This window comes from Peromyscus leucopus, chromosome 4 (assembly GCF_004664715.2).
Source record: "Peromyscus leucopus breed LL Stock chromosome 4, UCI_PerLeu_2.1, whole genome shotgun sequence".
Lineage (NCBI taxonomy): Eukaryota > Metazoa > Chordata > Mammalia > Rodentia > Cricetidae > Peromyscus > Peromyscus leucopus.
In genome coordinates this window covers 81905243-81923346 of record NC_051066.1, presented here as the reverse complement: position 1 = coordinate 81923346, position 18104 = coordinate 81905243, and the positions used below count along the sequence as shown (strand labels likewise).

General features: G+C 43.9%; 1 protein-coding gene across 4 annotated transcripts in view; it reads right to left on the bottom strand.

The window, feature by feature from the left end:
• Positions 1 to 7363: 7363 nt before the first annotated feature.
• Mpped2 (metallophosphoesterase domain containing 2) overlaps positions 7364 to 18104 on the bottom strand; it is a 179890-nt gene continuing 169149 nt past the window's right edge. For all 4 annotated transcript variants that reach the window (XM_028877854.2, XM_028877850.2, XM_028877851.2 and 1 more), the window contains 3 exons: positions 14668 to 14783; positions 11207 to 11320; positions 7364 to 8738 (listed from right to left, as the gene is read on the bottom strand). In XM_028877854.2, coding sequence (XP_028733687.1) covers positions 8620 to 8738; positions 11207 to 11320; positions 14668 to 14783 — 349 coding nt within the window. In that variant the 3' untranslated portion in view covers positions 7364 to 8619. The remainder of the gene's footprint in view (positions 8739 to 11206; positions 11321 to 14667; positions 14784 to 18104) is intronic.

Here is an 18104-nt window from a genome sequence, read left to right as displayed (position 1 = left end):
CAGGTATTGTGGGGATGGGTCCCAGCTTCCTAGTCTCCCATAGAGCCAGTAGATCCCATATTGATGAAATAATTAGACTGCTCACCTGTCCCTTTGTTCAAGGATGTCCTGATATCACAGAAGATAAATGTCAGTTCATAGTTTAGTGAAAGAAAATGATCAAGGAACAGGCATAACTCATACCAGACAGCTTGTGAAGGCATCATTTTGAGTTTTAGACATGATTCCTTTCATTCTCTTCTTCCTGGGCCACCTTCCAGACCCATCTCCACCTCACTAGGTCCTATTTCCATACAATCCTTAACTAAATCCAATTGACAACCCCTCACAAAGAAAAAATTCGTTTTCTCCAACAGTCTCATCAGTTATTCAAACAACACTTAAGGGCAGGTCCCATGTCCTATAGTAAACTGTCAACACAAAACGAACCCAATAGTACTTCTGAAGATGTTTTGTCTTGCAATTCTTTGTTTGGGCATTTGTTTTTGTCTTTTTCTTTCTTTTAAACCTCATTGGCCTTTTGATTATATATTATTTGTGTTTTTATGGGATTATTGTGTGTGTGTCTTTGAGTGTGCATGAATTTCTTGTGCTCTTTCTGTTCCTTTTTTTGTTTGTTTGCTTTGCTCTATTCTGGTTGTTAGTTTTTTTCATTTGCCTGTTTGTTTTCTAAAGAGAGAAAAAGAAGGCATGGAGTTGGAAGGGTTGGGAAGAGAGGAGATCTGGGTGGAGAAGAGGGAGGGTAAACTGTGATCAGAAAATATTGTGTGAAAAAACAATTTCAATAAAAGAAATAAAAATGCATTTCCTTATTGTTGTAATTCCTATATGCTATTCCCAACAACACTACCCTTCTTTGTGAAGATAACGTATTAAACAATAAAAAATTTACGAGAAGAATGTAATGCCAATCTATTGTAGTTTCTACATCTTAAAAAATATGAAACTGGTGTATGGCTCCCACTGGGACTAGTCTCCTGATGTTTTTAATATTGGTCATTCAGCCCCTTAGGAAACAGTGTAGGAAAGTTTTTACCTGCTGAACAGTTTCTTTCAGTTTTATTAAGGGGCCAATGTGTTACATATTAAGGGGTGAATGTGTTATATATTAAACATCACATTATTGATGAAGGCATGTATACCTACCAAAAATACATGAATGCAAAGCCATGTGTGATGCATATCTATTTCTCATGTTCCTACACGGCTGATTTCAACAAATATTCTCAGATGAAACTGTCCAAGTTATGTTTCACACATTTTTGAGACAAGAACTGAGAAGGTAAATCCACTAAACTCATATGCTACAGACAGGAGTGCTGTGTTTAATGGTGCAGATCTCTGCCACTTGATTCTTTGACCCTTTTACGTTCACTATCATCATCTGAAGAGGCAGAAATCATGTAGACTGTTTCCTTCTTGTGCCTGAAACAGTCCTAGGTCCTGCTGAGAGGTACCATACTCTGCCCCCCTCAAAGACCCCTTAGCTGGCAAGAATTACTGACAGTCCTGTTAATATTTTACTTCTTATCTATTGATCTATGTAAAGTCCTGAGGGACAAGAAGCTATGGGGAGACAGAGGTCAAGGAAGTAGGTTGGGAAGTGAACAAAATAAATGCACTCATTTGTACATGCGGTGAGTGTGACTTCAGGAAAGCTCCTGGGGGCGGGGGTGGGGACGCCTCTGACGGCTCGGTCAGTGTTCACCCACAACTTTGTCTCCTGTCTGCAGCAATCCTTGAAGTGCCAAGGCCCTGACTTCCACCCTCCATACTCATGGTCCCACTTACCGAAGGTCAGCTCTTATGTCCAGGAGTCACAGTCAAAACGGATGGACATGTAGACCAGTTCCCTAGAAACAGTCATCAGAGGGTGCCAGTGCAATCCCTGGCCAAAGACACCTTGTAGCAGGAGCTCAGCGCAGCACAAAGACAGAGGTGCTCAGGGCAGTATTTCTCCAGAGAGCTATTTCAGATTCCATATAAAAGTAACTGGTGGCCTTGGATAAATCATTCCTCTCATTTATGTGCTGAACGGGAGAAAACAAGTCAACAACTGATGCATGCAAAAGCATTTGGAGGTGATGGATGGGGACATTATGGTGCATTTCGTCAATGGCATGCCATTAGAGAAAGCCATTTCATAGAGTAAATTAAGAAAGCAAACCAGCTACGTGACACACTTGGAGTTCCACTGGCCACGCTGCTTTGTCTCCTCCTGGAAGGAAGCTGCCTTAGACTGACATCTATCACAGAATCCTTTCTTTGGGTTAGCTGCTTTGTCTGTCTGAGACTCGGACCCTCACCTTGTACTTCTCTATGACTATGGTCACTCATGCAACTGGAAAGCCTCTGTCGGACCATCCCTGATTTTCCTTGTCTTGAACTGTGACTCAACTCTCTTCCTTCTGTTCACCTTCATGTGTCAATAGCTTATTCTCCCCACCTAATTATAAGATTCTTCTGAAACAAGTACTGGACCTTACAAATAAACCTTACTAGCATACAACCTGGTTTACAGTGGTCAGTACGTATTGGTTGATTTCACCTGTGGTTAATTTTGCTCACCTTTCTCACATGCTGATCTATTGTTTGTCAAACTGATGAACTCATCAAGAGGCGCTAGAAACACATATAGAAGGAATGGCGGCTGGACTCGGCTTGCTCACAGGCACACAAGCAATGCTCCGAAAGTGACACAGATTGATGGATGTGTGGGCAGCTACTGCAGCATCAAAGGGACTGAGGAAGCCGAGGGAAGCAACCGGAAGATACGAGTTCTTGGAAGAATTAAGTAGTTCTCAGCTGAGCATGATAGGGGACCGCAGCAGGTGCACGTTGGTGGGCCCAAGCACAGAAGGAGCATTTGTGTTCCAAGTCACTTGCTATCTCAGGGCCTTCTACTGAAAATCTCAACCTATCCCCAAGGCCATCACTAACACAAAGGCAGAGATGGGCCATGAACTCACAGACTCTTTCTCCTGGTGAGCAGGCTCTGCGAATACTCAGATGCACCTCATGGTAACCGTGGCTTCACAAAAATCAAAGCTGATGGATGGGGAGGCAGGCAGCCTTTGTGTGTTTAGTCTGTTCCTGCTTTTCGTGCTGCTGTGGCCATGCCTCCTAGTGGAAATGCATTCCTTTCTCACCGTCACCCCGATACAGAGGCTCTTGGATAGGAAAGAGCCTTACCTCAGGACTTTTCTCTTGTAAGGTATTCCTTATCCCAAAAGGAAACAGGGAGTCAGGGAGAACCCACCACAATGTTTTGTCAGGTAGTTCAAAGACAGGCAGGAATTGAAAAAGCTCAATTCGGGCAGCCAGTGTGGGTTTTTATACCTTAACAAGCCACACATTCTCAAGGATTAGCTTTCTCCTCTGAAGGGTTGTGAGTAACAGAAAGTAAGATAAATGGTTGGATTTTTTAGTCTCTTTAAAAAACAAATTTGCTTTAAAAATTATGATGAGCTGAATAGTGAAATACTCCTCACGGGTCCCTGGAGGTATTAGCTTTTCAAGTCTGAAAAGTGTGTGGTGAGGGATGAATTATACCCATTCCATAGGATGGAATCTGGGGCTGGGGGAAGAAAAGCATGCCATTGGCGTGTTTCAGGGTGAACATCTCACCAGAGCCCAGTAGCTTCCAGAACTTGCACACAGAACTTGCATATGACTTACAACATATGACAGAGCTAACTGTCTGATGTAGACAGGACAGAAACCATGCATTCATCTTTCTCCTCACCAGGAGGAATTGGGTATTTTCAGGGTTGTCACAAGCAGGCTGGGTGGACAGAGGGAAACTCACCCTTGGGGGACCATCCTGAGGGCCCTCTCTGGGGTTTCTTTTGAATCACCCAGTTTATCCCTCACTGTTAAATGATCCTTTACTGCAAAATCATTCTCTATCTGGCCAAAGCTGACCTCACCATCCTGATTATTCCCGAGTGTCAAGCTGAAAATCATTCAGGTTCAACATTAAGAGTCCAATATCAACGGAGGCTCTATCTTTGATTAGCGTTGTGGTCATGGTTTGTGCCGGCAGCCCTCTGTGAACCTCATGTGATCTGCACAGGCGAGCTTTATATAGGCAGTAGTATACAGTAGTGGGGACTCTCGTGGGGCTTGGGTAATGGTGTGTTGTCTTCTTTTGGAGAAGTAAGGCAGGTGCTTCAAAAGGAAGGAGGAAAATGATCGGGAATTTCCAGAAGAGCCGCGCTCTCTAGCTCACACTCACTCACTAATTCTGCCAATGGCTACAAAGCAGGAGAAAAACATTCTGTCTTAAGGCTGATTTCTCCAGTAAGTCTGGAGCTTTCTATAAAGGCACACACAGGGCTAGAGAGATGGCTCAGAGGTTAAGAGCACTGAATGCTCTTCCAGAGGTCCCGAGTTCAATTCCCAGCACCACATGGTGGCTCACAACCATCTTCAATGAGATTTAGCACCCTCTTCTGTATACATAATAAATAAATAAATCTTTTAAAAAATAAAACCACACACAAAGACTTCTGAACCAGGAGCCTCTCTACCCAGGCACAGCTATGTTCAACACGCCTCACTCCTAAGTAAGACAAAGGAAATCTCAGTTCACCGTTGTTTAGCAATACATGAGAACAGGACAGGAAGTGACATGGGGAAACACACAAATAGAGGGGTATCCTGGGTTCACCAGAGCCACACATTTTCAGGGGACATGGGAGTGGCATCATTCTCGGACCCACCAAGTGCTTTATTTGCAACTGACAAACCCCAAATCCTCCCAGCTGACCTGGTTCACAATGTTAGTTCCTTATGAGATGGAGATGAAGGCGGATGTAATGCTAGCCATCTGTCAGAGTAATACTGACCTGTCCCTGAAAGGGATTTCAGCAACTTCCTATCATCTTTGTTAGACAAAATAAGATTGCGACACAAGGGCAAATCATTCACAAACAGAGCTGGAAGGAGACGGTGAGAGATTCAAGGGGAGACAGCAGACCCGTGTTGAGTCGTGTTAGCAACTTGCTGGTCAAAACCCCTCTCTAGTCTCTGATTAGAGAGATTTTGTAAGGTATGACATCCAAGCTAGAAAGTCAGGGTGTCTGCTCTGCTTCTCATAAAAGCCCATTATTTCTTTAAAAAGGGAGTTAGTTACAGTTCACAAAGCATGAACACAAATGCAGCACCTCAGATACAAGGCCACTGGACCTCTCTGGGGTAAAGGGACAACAGACAGAATTCTGCCTGGAGGACCTAGAGATGGGGCAGGGTGACCAAAGGGAACACACACACCCAGTTTACCAGACACCGGCAGAGCTCTCCATGTCGAAGTTCACGTTACATGGCTTCTTCCTGAAGACACGGTTGTTAGTCTAAGAGGAAACCAGATTTGGGCTGGCTTGGAAGCTCCCATGACCACTGCAGTGTCCCGGGCCTCAAGCACAGAGGAAATGGTCCATCTTAACGCTGCCATCAAACCATGCTGCAAGGTGCTTCAGCAGGTTCTTACGTGGGGAGCAGGGAATGTCCTAGGCCCTCCAATTTTCTGTTAGCTCTTAGGAATTAGTTTTTCTGGTCCAGAGGCAAGTAACAGAAAGGCTATGGCTATGGATTCAGATAGACCTGTCTTAGAACCTTCCATTGTCCTACGGGAAGCTATTCAGTTAGCAGTGGTGTTGCCTTCCTACTAACTGTGGCTTATGAATGCTTAGGATTCAAGGAAGAAGATAAACTATGAAACCTATTCAGCAGATTGCCTGGTAATGGAATAGAAAGTGCTAGATTGGTAACCACCGTTTTTGAATGACTCCTTGCTATAAGGGTCAACAGAGAAGGCTTTAGCACAGTCATTATGGATGCCCTGGAAGCAGTACATGCATGCAGAGTGTGGGCTGGCGGCAGGAATCTCTATGAATAGTCAGTCCAATGCTTGAGATACAGCAGAATGTGTCACTTCCTGCTACTGCACAGTGGAAGGCAATTTTCACAAGGGTTTTGCCTAATTAGTTGGTCTCCAAATGTGCTCTCAAGATCTGAGCATGCACATGTGTCCTCAGGGTCATCCACCTACTCCTGGAGACCTTCCTTTGCTTTTTAGAGATGTCTGAGTCCATGTCCTGGTTAGCTGCCAGGTGAGACGTCTGTTCAGTATGCTGCTTCTCTCTCCATTTCCTGGGAAGGGGCAGGGAGGCAGCAATCTTCACACCAAGTCAGCAGATTTAGGGAGGATTGTCGCCTTCTCTCAGGCCACCATCCTCATCCACCGTAGCTACCGTAATCATAGACTCCTCTTGTTGGGAAGCCCATGCACCTGCTGTACAGTCTCAGATCAGAAACTGACCAGCCTACCAGATACAGCTGAAAGGGGCTGAGATGATTATGAGAATTTGTGCTGTTGTTCTAAGACCAGTGTCCCAGCTAGTACTGAAACGAAGAATTCCTTCCAGGAATTGCATCAAAGGAATCACAATGGACAGACAGAATGGAAATGTAATTAAGTGGGCATGGACTGAAAAGCAGTCCACAGGCTGCACTTGTATGTACTTGTAAACCCAGTAGTTAGAGGCTGGAGACAGGAGGATCAAGGTCAAGGTCATCTTCTGTTACACAGATTTTCTAAGCCTACCTGGGCTACAGGAGACACTGTTTCAGAAAATTGAAACAATAACAACAACAACAACAAAACAAAAGCAAAAACAAAAACAACTTCTACAGACAAAATCCCCACAAATAACAATAACAGCAAGATCCTATTGCTTTTCTTCAGTGGTTCTTCTAGACAAAATAAAAGAGGTATACACAATTTCCACATCCCACCACTGACCCTCTCTTCTCATTGAAAGAACATGTTAGTGGAGTCATTAAAACAACAACAGAACAGTGTGTGTGTGTGTGTGTGTGTGTGTGTGTGTGTGTGTGTGTGTGTCTGGTGGGGGGATGGTGCCTCGAGGGGTGGTGACTACTCAAGCCGACAAATGAGAATGCTCAGTGAGTGGGTGCCTTGTCTTCTGTGGCTTCCTCTACTCAATCCCACTGACATGCCCCAAACAGCAGTGGCAGCCTTGACAGTCTCTGTCCCCCAGACATTCCTATGGCCAAAGACAAGCTGCACCCTTTCAAACCTAAGGCAAGACAGACGACAGTGTGCTGCAAGGAGCCAGGACTGTCAGCGCCTTATCGATGTACCTGCTGGCCTGGGATTGATCGGCAGGCCATAAACATTTATTGAAAAAGCAGAAAAAAAAAAAAAAAAAAAAATCAAAAACCCAACCAATATTCTAATGGTTCAGAGGGGATTACTTAAATTGCATGTAAATAAATCCTCCTGTCCCCAGGACAGATCTACCATCCTTCCCCAGGCAGCCCAACCACGCAGCACAGATTTAAAAATCTTGCAATTTTATTTGCATATAAAGGCCGCTAGATATAGAATATCACAATAAATTTAAAGAAAACAACTGCTTTCCTAAATTTTAAGGTAACATAAAATAGAATAGAGCTCCATGGCATTGACAATGGGAGAACAGAAAGGATTATTAGCAACAATATTTTGTGCTAGCGAAGATTGCATCAACACACAGTGCAAAATGGGGGGGGGGCAGTGAGAAGACAATGCAGGGCATTTAAATAGAAAGGACGACTAAGCCTTACTTTAGTTCGCTTCCAATGCATCCATTGAAGTCTATACACACTTGTTACTGTACCTAGACTGAACTCAAGCTCTTTAAGACCTTGAGTTCGGAGGAAGGAGGGGTCAGTTCCTTCGGACTTCTGATGTGCTGCTGCACAGCGTTGCTTTGCAGTTGTACTGTCCTTGGCAATATTAAACTCCTAACTCAGTCATAATGCACAAAAAATATTTATATATATATAAATCCACATTGAAAAGGAGTCTGCACACTTTTGTCTTTTCTTCCTTGCATGAATATCTGCTCTTGACAGAGTCTTGTTTCCGTATTTTTAAAGCTCAAATAATTTAAAAGAAACAGACAGTGAGAGTTTGTATAACCGTGGTATGGACCTCTCCGGCCAAGCCTCTGAGTGAGGGCTGTTCTTGCCCCACCTTGAACACAGTCTTCTTTACAGCCAGTGTGAAGCTAAGGTTTTTCCAGACCTACTTCTGCTGAGATTGCTCTAAATTGGGGCCACATCTGTGAAATAAAAATGAAATAACGCCAAGAAAACAACAACAGAACACATCAAACAATACTCAAAGAGCTGTGCAAATCTGGGTGAATTCAAAACACCGCCTATGTGTTTCTTTCCGTTTTTAAATCTTTTCCTTTCAGCTTAAAGCATATTCAAATAAGACTTTTTAAAATCATTTTTTTTTTTTAAAAAAAAAGAAAGCTTGGCTGTCCTTTGGCAAACACTAACAATTTACAATGGCGTGGCCTTTGAGCAAACAGAAGTCATTTTACAAATTCACAATGCTCCTTTGATTTCAAATGGATACCCCACTTAAAAAACAAAAAGAGGCAGCACAACTCTAGCATCATTTTTTTTTTTCCCGTTCCAACAATTTACAAAAAGAACTCACAGGTTTTGAAAATAAACAAGTCAGAGAACGTAAGTTTATAATTAGAAAAATGGCAGTTTGTAGACCGTCCCTCCCATTCCGATAGGATGCTGAGCGCTTTAGGAGCCCTGCGGGTTTGGAAGGTCAAATATAATTGGAGGGTTGGTCGGCTGAAAGCTGACTGTACAGGTGGAGGCATTGATGTAGGTGGTGTAACCGTCGGTCATGATGCCGTACCCTGTAGGAAGACAGTGTCACAGTTACTGCAATATAGACAAATGATAACGGCTGACCACAGGGCCACCAGGCAGGTAAGAACAACAAAATCGTCGTCAGAGGGGAGAGAGATGAAAGTCAGCGGACCTACTCCAAGACACAGATTTCAGGAGCTTCTGTCAGATTTTGCTGCTTTCTTTAAAATGGGAGATTTCTCCCCTTCAACAAAGAATGATTCTTCCCAGTGGCCCCTTCGCTCAAATACTGAACTGGTCAGGGCAAGGACATGATACCTGTATGACTGAGAATAAGAAAAGTACTCTTCCACCTCGAAAGCATCATTTTCATTTCAAAATCCGCTTTAACCATTGAGCTGCAGGGAAGGAAGTGAGCCGCCTAAGGGCTCCACGGGGGCTTCGCAGTAGGGGGAGGAAGGCAAGCATTCAGGTGTGGATGCTCATCTTCCTCATTGCTAGAGAGGTCTGTCTCCACGACAATTAACTGTAAGTGACTGATTCTACCCTGAGTCATGTGGCTTTAATGCTAAGTTCCATTTCACTCCAAAGCATTGCTTCTTCAACTGTGGAAGGTAGGAACATCACCACAGGACCATTTCCTAAATGTACCCAGACAGTGCACGCAGGGAAAGCATCCCTCCATGCAGCACAAATGATCTATTGAAGAAGGCTGAGAAAATGTCATGGCACCCTGGCATGTAGACTCCTTTCATAATTTTTAACGTGCTGACATTTTTAGGCTTCTTGGAAGTTTGCACATTTCCTTAAATACCTTACCGCTTCTGCAATGAGTCTGTAATTCTATGTTCACATTGGACTCTGTGGCATATAAAAACATAGCCATGAAGAAATAAAAAAGACCAGGACATACAGAAATCACTGATAAGTTTCTTATCCTCCACCCTCCCCCTGCTCCATTTGCTAAAATTTTTCCAAGTAAGCCTGTGGAGAGCTTAATGAGGGTCAATGGAAAAATCTCTTAAGAAAAGAAAAGCTGCATTTAAAATGTGCACTGTTTGGTTCCGGGGTCATAAAGTCTTGTTATCTCTCTCCATCAAGAGGCTGGTATTTGCCCTCTCGCTGCCCTCTTTAGCTGTCTTAAGTGAATAAAAGCAAGACAAGTTTATTTGAATATGATCGCTTCCCTTTAAAGGCAGTTTATTATTGTGGGGCTTCAGTGGAATTCTCCAATTGTCTGTCGAGTTTAAGGTAAATTAATGACTTAAACTTCTTTTTTTAAAGGGTGAAATGCAAACTCAAAGGAATCCCACAGGAATTCAAACTAGTTTTCAAGATAACAGCACCCCTCCCCCGCCCGGAAATGCAGTTTAGATAGGCAGTCCCATCTCTGGGTTCTCCCCTTCCCTTAGGGAGCATAAAAGATTGAAGTCTACCCCCCAACCCCCGCCCTCACCCCTGCCTCCTGCCCAGGAACTAGCTGCACCTCTGCTCTCCAGCCTTGAAGCTGGTGCCTGCACTTGGAGCAAGCTGAATTTTCTCTGGCCTTGGTAGGGTGATGTTTCAATATGCTCTTTCTTACCTACCTAACTAGGGAGCCACTGTGCCTGTGGACTCCGGAGTAAACTGCATTCTGTTTCACCAAGCACACAGCCTCACACACTTCAGCTCAACTCTGACATTCATAAATAACTCCAGAGAGCCACAGTGAACAAGGGCTAGGAAACATGGCAGCTGCCCACATAAATGCTTCTGCTGCACACAAATATGCATGCCCGGGCCAGTCTTGTAGGTTCTGAGACACCATGATCAGCTGACAGAATATTCTGCTTGTCTACTACATCTGGTTTGAAGAAGGGCTTTTGTGATCCAGAACCTTGACTCAGCTTACCTCGAAAGACAGAAACCAATAAATGGGTATTTTCTCCTTTAGAGACTTCATTGTTCTACCCCAGCTGCAGCCGCCAGTGCTAATGATTTCTTACAATTCCAAGCTGAGTAGGGAAATGTTGATCTGTTCTGCAGAGAGTGGCTTCTTCCACATCCATTAGGAACCATTCCTTGCGTGCACACAGTAATTCTGCAGAGAACATCCTGTGTTCCTGGCTCTTTCTGTGTTTGGCATGTAAGCTCCCAAAGGGACTACAGATACTTTAGGTTGTGTCTGATCTCGAGGGTGTCTTGTCTATTCCCTTAAACAGGAAAGTTGGCTTTACTGGTGCTGCAACAGTCATTATTAATTTCTCTTTAGAGCCTCTAGGTTCCAGGGCTGCCTAGGATAATATGGACTTTGTGGTAAAGTAAGCCACACAGGGTTCCTACTCGCCTTTCTGCTTAAAAGACGGCAATACAAACTATTTATCAGCTTTGTAGATGTGAGCTTTTCTCATGAGGTTTCATCTTAGAAAAGGGTTCCTTTGCGTTAACGTTTGAGAACCGTCTAGCTGACGCGGCCTGCTGGAGAGTGTGAGATCCTGCATGGGTAATGGCCTATTATCCATCCCTGTGTTCTTACCTTCATGAATTCCACCGAACACGTGGAGCTTGGGCCGAACTCGCCTCTGGACTGTGTTTAAGAGCTCCACGCAGCCGACCCTTTGAAGCTCCTTTGGAACCCAGTCCCGGAAACCTAAGGAGAGAATGCAATCAATACTCTTAATTTTCCTTCTTCAGGTAAGGTTTCATTCTGACTTTCAGGAAGCCATAACTCACAGAAGGTTTATTATGTTATCTGTAATCCTAGCCTCTCCATTAAAGCTCACGATGGCTTTTAGGGAACTTTCACTCATCACTTTGTCTTCTTTGGATTCTTGATTAATTTTTTTTTTTTTTTGTTACCATTTTCCCCCCTTTCCAGTTAATTAACATTCTTTTCCTGCAAGAAGTTTGATTTATTCAGCCACAGGTTTCAGATCTTCTTTGTGAGATCAATGACGCTTATTCCCGGCAGCCCCATCATAGCTCTTTCCCCCCTCAATTCTGTCGCCTTCTCTTTCTCAAAATTCTTTCTGATATGTAGATATACCAGTTTACTCCCATGACGGTTCACAGAAAGGGGATGTGGAAGGGCTGCCTGGGAACCGGCCACAGGATGCCCTGTTCAGCTTAGAGATGTCACTCTTAGCCTTTGGGGGTTCCTGACAACCAGAGCTTTGGAATACCCAGCTGCTTCTCCACACCTCTCTAGCAACAGACAACATGACCTCATGGTGGCATCCAGCAAGCTTGGGCTAATTGACTAGTTTTAAAGTAAAAGCCACTTAGTCCTCTGCTTAATGCAGAAAATCTATAAAAAACTGACATCAATTATAGCAAAAGTCAGCTATCCAGATGATTATGGTCTAAAATGAAATCCATATACCTCAGCAGGATGGGGTATAAGGAAGGCAGGTGGGATGAAAGGCTAAATCATAATCTGTGGAAATCCATTCCACAGCTCCATTAGGTACTTTCTACTGTTAGAAACGGCTGGGCAGGAAGGGACAGATTTCTCTTCTGTTTGGCTAGGCAGTGGGCATGAATATTTAGTCTCTGTAAAGTCAGGCTAGCTGGGATGTGGGAAGTACTTGTAGAGAATAGGAAGACTAGCAGATAAAAGTGGAGTGCCTAGCAAAAATCAAACTAGGGTATTTATTAAGAAAAGGGGAAAATTCCGAATCCACAGTGATTACCATTGTTATCTCATGGATGTGTTTTCTTGAAGTAGCTATGAGCACCTCATATATGAAGTATATGAGCACCTCAGATATCATCTTGCTGAGACTATAACAGTAGAGAGTAAATAGCACCTATAGCCTCATTCACACTGAGAATTCAAGAATTCAAACTCTCCACCCCCGCCCCCCTCAGCACAGCATTTTCAAAAGAACTCCAGTCTTAAAGCTCTTCTCTACACTGTGAAAGCTTTGCCTGACTTCTTATGAAGCTTCTGAGTGTGGACCTCCCTCTGACATATGTACAACCTGGTTTATTTCACTTTGACTACAAAAAGAGGGATGGTAGCCTCTGCTGGAAAGGTACCCAGGATATGGGGATTCTGTAGACTCTAGTGTTGAGACTTAGTTCTTAGTACTACTTGCTTCATGCCCAAATGAATGACTTGGTGGTAAGCTGGTTGTTCTGTTTGAAGTCATATTCCAAGGAATGCTACACTGATGGGAATGCTTCTGTGCTGTCGGCTGTTCAAGACCCTCCCAATGAACTGTGCCCAACCAGGCTCAGCTGCTATCCAAGACCCTCCCAGTGAACTGTACCCAACCAGGCTACAGCTGTCCAAGACCCTCCCAGTGAACTGTACACGCCAACTCATGCTGCCCACCAGCTACAGCTGTCCAAGACCTCCAGTACTGTGCCAACACTACAGCTCCCATATGAACTGCTACACGTCCAAACCCCATGACTGTACCAGCTACAGCTGTCCAAGACCCTCCCAGTGAACTGTGCCCAACCAGGCTACAGCTGTCCAAGACCCTCCCAATGAACTGTGCCCAACCAGGCTACATCTGTCCAAGACCCTCCCAATGAACTGTGCCCATCCAGGCTGCTTGGGTAGAGGACTCAAGCTGGCTGGAATGGTATCCCTGAAAGGCACTCTTGCTGAGAGTTGGCAATATTTCATTAGCAATTTAATGATTGAATTAGTCTAAATAAGGAGATAAATTGTCAATGATTTGATTAGGATCATTGGCAAATACAGTCTTGAAGAATGCAGGCTGAGGCGAAGTGACATCAGAGAGCAACATGTATATGGTGAACCCATGTGTACCACACTGTCTAGAACAGAACTAGCCTCTCTTCCCCACTTCCGCCTCACTAACATGTGGCTCCATGGCCTCAACCTCCATTCTCTCTTCCATTTGTTCAGGAAACATGGAGCCCTCCCCTTTGTAAGGGAAGGAATGCAGCACTGAGTGGCTCTTAACAGAGGTATTTACAAAGGTTAAATATGCATCGGGAATGAGTAACAAAATGTTTGATTCCACAGGCTGACAGAAGAGGGAAGGGCCATGCTTAACAAGAAAACAACAAAAACTACAGAAGTCACCTCTGCCCACGTCGTCTCCCCTTCCACCCAGTATGGCCAAGAGAACTCTGTTAATACAGTGCATTACAGTAATATTAAAAAGGTGTCCTCCCCATAAAAATAAATAAATACTATCAACATTTATATTTAAAGTGAAATACTTGAATTTTCTGAGCATGCTTTAGCTGGGCAGAAAGTACCTTGGCATAATCCATAGCAAGTAGATGGTAAGATCAGGGCGGTGGATCCTGGTTGAAAATGTTCTATAGCAAGATAAACCACTGATAAGCCCATGAATAATTAGGATCTAATTACTTAAATCCTATAATCATCTTCTGGCCCACAGTCTGCGTCACTAGAGGGGGTAGCTTTGACACCAGAGATAATATACATATGCCACCAATATGCACAGAGAATACATGGCCATAAGTAATTTTAAGGGCAAGTCCCTATTGAAAATACTTCATCTTTAAGAAAACCTTTTTGGCTCATATGACCAGCTCAAATGTTAAACTTTAAAGACAGCCTGGGCCCAATGCTACATGTGAAAAGGAAAAGGAGTTCCTTTGAACAAGTTCCTTTCATCTCACTGCCATTCAAATGCCTGTGATTGGCAGGTCTCTGTCATCCTTCGTGTCCCATCCTACCCCTACACTGTGAAGGGAACACAGTTCTTAAATTACCAAGATTAAAAGACTGTGGTGTTCTACGTTCATTTGATTTTTCCTCCCTGACTTGACTAAAAAAAAAAAAAAAAGAAAATTCATGAACACCTGTAAGCCTAGTAGAATGACTGAGTTTAATATTGGGTTTCTTTAGAGACATTGACTTTCCCTTTTGCATTCACTTTTTTTTTTCCTGAAGGAAAATTACTATGTCCCCAAGGTATTATTCATTATGCTGGGGGAGGGAAGCATTTTGTATGAGGAAAGGATAACCTTTGCTCCACTTACCTAGAGGAGGTCCGTGTGTCATGAGTATGTCGATGCCCTCAGGGATGAGGTTCCATTTGTCCAACAGAGACTGGCCTCTGGGTAGGTTAAAGCCCCATCCATTAAACCACGGGGTCCTTTGGGGAGATAAGGCACACGGGTCAGGCCAGCAGAACGAACCTCGGCGGCGCTGTCATGTTTCTCACGCACATCCACCCACGGCTTGCAACGCTCTCTCTTCTTTTGATGGCTGGCCCTGGCAGCAGGCTGCTTTTCTGTTGACTGCTTCAAAACCAAGCCATCTGAAAGCAGGCATGGTGCCTACAGATTGTTTAACTAGAAAGGGGCACAGGAGCCTCTCCAATGGAGACTTTCCCAGCAGGCTTCTAACAAAACTGTGACAATGCGTTCTCTCCCCCTACATCTCAGAGCTTCCCAAGCTACCCAGCCCTGATCCAAAGCATTCCCAGCTTCCCTTAGTGCTGCAGAGGTAAGAAAACCCCACCAGTACTTCCTGACTCTCTCCCGTACTGTAGAGGTACAGGGCAGAGGTCCTTGTTCATCTCAGAGAAAAGGACACTTGACTAGAAGAAAAACCTCTGTCCACTGAAATGTCCTGAACAGTCTGGATGGAGGCTGCTGAGAAGAGTCTGGGGGCTCTGAAGAGTAAAACAAGTTACCAAAAACTCTTCCTGCCACCAAAGGGAAGACTCTGGGGACATCCCTGGTCCCTCTGGAATCTGCTTCCCCACAGCACCCATGAGCATCTTCCTGGAGGTTCTGCTTCATGAATGTGTCTCTAAGATCAAGGATATGTAAGCAAAGGAATGGGGATGTCTGTCTGTCGGTCTGGCTCGACAAAGCTTTGTTTACAAATGTCCTGTTTGTTAGTGAGAGAATGAATAGTTTTTCCTCTCTAAATCCTACAGGCCTAACATGCTACTACAAGGCATTTCTGATTGAACTCATCCAAAACATTCAAGATGAACAGTATTCTCTGAAAATGACTGCTTTGTTCTGTAGGGAAATTCCAATTTGCCCGGCACACTTGCAAAAGACAAGATGGTCAATTTTCTGCAAGTGCTCAGCTTTCCCTTCCAGCTTAACCTGCTCACTGCCAGTCACAGTTGATCAAACATAGACTGTGCTCTTATTTGAAGATAATCACTGGCCAAACTAACAGGATTATCTCAAGAATCCAAACTTAGAAACACTGACAGAACATTCATTTGGTAGTGGGTATACACAGTCAAGGTCAGGGGCAGAAAGAGGGCCTTTGAAATTATGTCAAAATCCACATTTCAGATGACAACCTATCTTCCCACCGTGGTGAAGATGAAAACTTCAAGAAAGAAAAGACTGGTTCTGGCTAGAAAGAGGAACCCCAAAAGTACCTTATTTACTTCTTACCCTCTTTCCAAGACCCCCCACCATCTTCCTGGTGCTTATGCCTAACAATGTGATGAAAAAATGGGAATAATCCTGAAGACAGTTGTTGTTGGTCATTAGGTGTTCACATTGTCAGCGTCCTATTCCAAGCATTTTTTTTTCCCTCACAAACTTCAATCTCACAAGGTTTAACACTCCTCAGATGCATAGTATTATCATCCCCAGTTTACACATGATAAAACTAAGTAAACAGAACTTGGACCTAAACCAAGGCAATCTGTTCCAATGAATTTAACCACGATGCCAATTCCTCTTCCTGTGTGCTACCTGAATTAATGTACTTGCCTTAGAGGAACCACTTCTGGGCTCTTTCAAGTTTGTCTGTGGTTTGAAGCCAAATGCTATCTCCATTTCATGGTTCAGAAATCAAGCTATAATATGATGGAGTAGACACCTGCTGTTATGGCATATCCAGCTCTTTCCTACTTCTGGTAACAACATTGTATTTTCTTTGGTAAGTTCCTCCCTCCCCGATATAATACATGTGCTTCTTCTGGTAAGGCTTCCTGCACTCTAGAACTTGGATGAAGTAACTTGCATTTGCCCATACAGTGATTCACTTGCAAGTATACACATGGACCAATCTGGACAGCTGAGTGTCACCCTCAGGATTTCATTAGCACTGCTAAAGAGAAGGTCATGTTTCCTCTCTGGAATCTCGAGTCTCAAGAACTGTGCAGCCCTGGAACTGGCTGGGAGATATCTCAGCTGTCCTCTAGACAGTCTCTGCTTGGGAATCAACTGACCACCAAAGTAACCCAAGACAAGCAAGAGAGGGCTTTGATGATGTCCTTAGACACAGGGACTCAGCTGTGCTGACACCAAGCGAACTCCTCCTTCCAAGTGTACAAACCAACAAGATCCTTTTCTTTCATTAGGAAAGGGATCCTAGTTTTGTTAGGTTCCGTTTCTAATAACTGAAAGCTCTACTATATACAACCACTGTATTCATATAAAAATGACCATGTATCTGTTGTGGGCAATAGTGCTCCCTGCTAAAAGGTCCATATTCCAATACCCAGAACCTGCAACTACACCTCCTTACATAGCAAGGGTCACTGAAGGAATTCAGCTCACCTTAAAATAGGAACATAATCTTGGACTATACAGGCGGGTCCTCCCTGACCCACCAAGGCCTCTAGCAGTGGAAGAAGGGGCAGTAGAAGGCAGTAGCCGTGAGCAGGGCAGTGAGAAAAGACTCAACCTGATATTGCTACCTTTGAAGATGGAGGAAGAGGACTAGGAAGCTAGGAACGGGGAGGCTTTGAAAAGCTGGATAATGTAAACATAAAAAGTGAGTTGCTGGTGGGGTGATGGCCTATGCCTGTAATCCCAGAACTTGGGAGGTAGAGGTAGGCAGATTTCTGAGTTAGAGGCCAGTCTGGTCTACATAGCCAGTCCCAGGCTAACCAGGGTTGTATCTCAAAATAAATAAATAAATAAATAAATAAATAAAAAAATCTCTCTGAGACTCTCTGAAGAAATGCAGCCCTGTCACAGCTATATTTTAATTCAGTAGGTCTAGAGTCAGACTTTTGAGCAACACACCTATATGACAAAATTGTGTTGTGTGTTGATATTAACTACTGTTGACTAGTTAAAGTAGAAAGAGGAACTAATCAGTAGTGACCATGTTTTAGCAGGCTGGGAACTCTAGGGCCCGTGACTAGTGTTGAGCCTTCCTTAGTCGGCAGCATATGCTCCATCCACAGCATGATCTGCTCACTTTCAGAATTCTTTGAAACAGCAATAGTCACTGTCCTCTTCCCGCTTAACTAGGCAGTCCCGGGCATCAGGCCTGGGAAGGAAGCCTGGGACTCATCTAGAAAGGAATCCACCAGTCCTGTTCTCTCTTGTCCTTTAGCACATCTATCACCAGTTCTTACATGCTGTCATTCAGGTTTTAAAAAAGGAGCTCCCCAGCTTGGAAATGCCTACCCTTCTTCCCTTTAGAACGGCCCTTGTCCAAGATTTGTCTTAAAAGTAAAAACAAAACAAAAGTAGAAAAA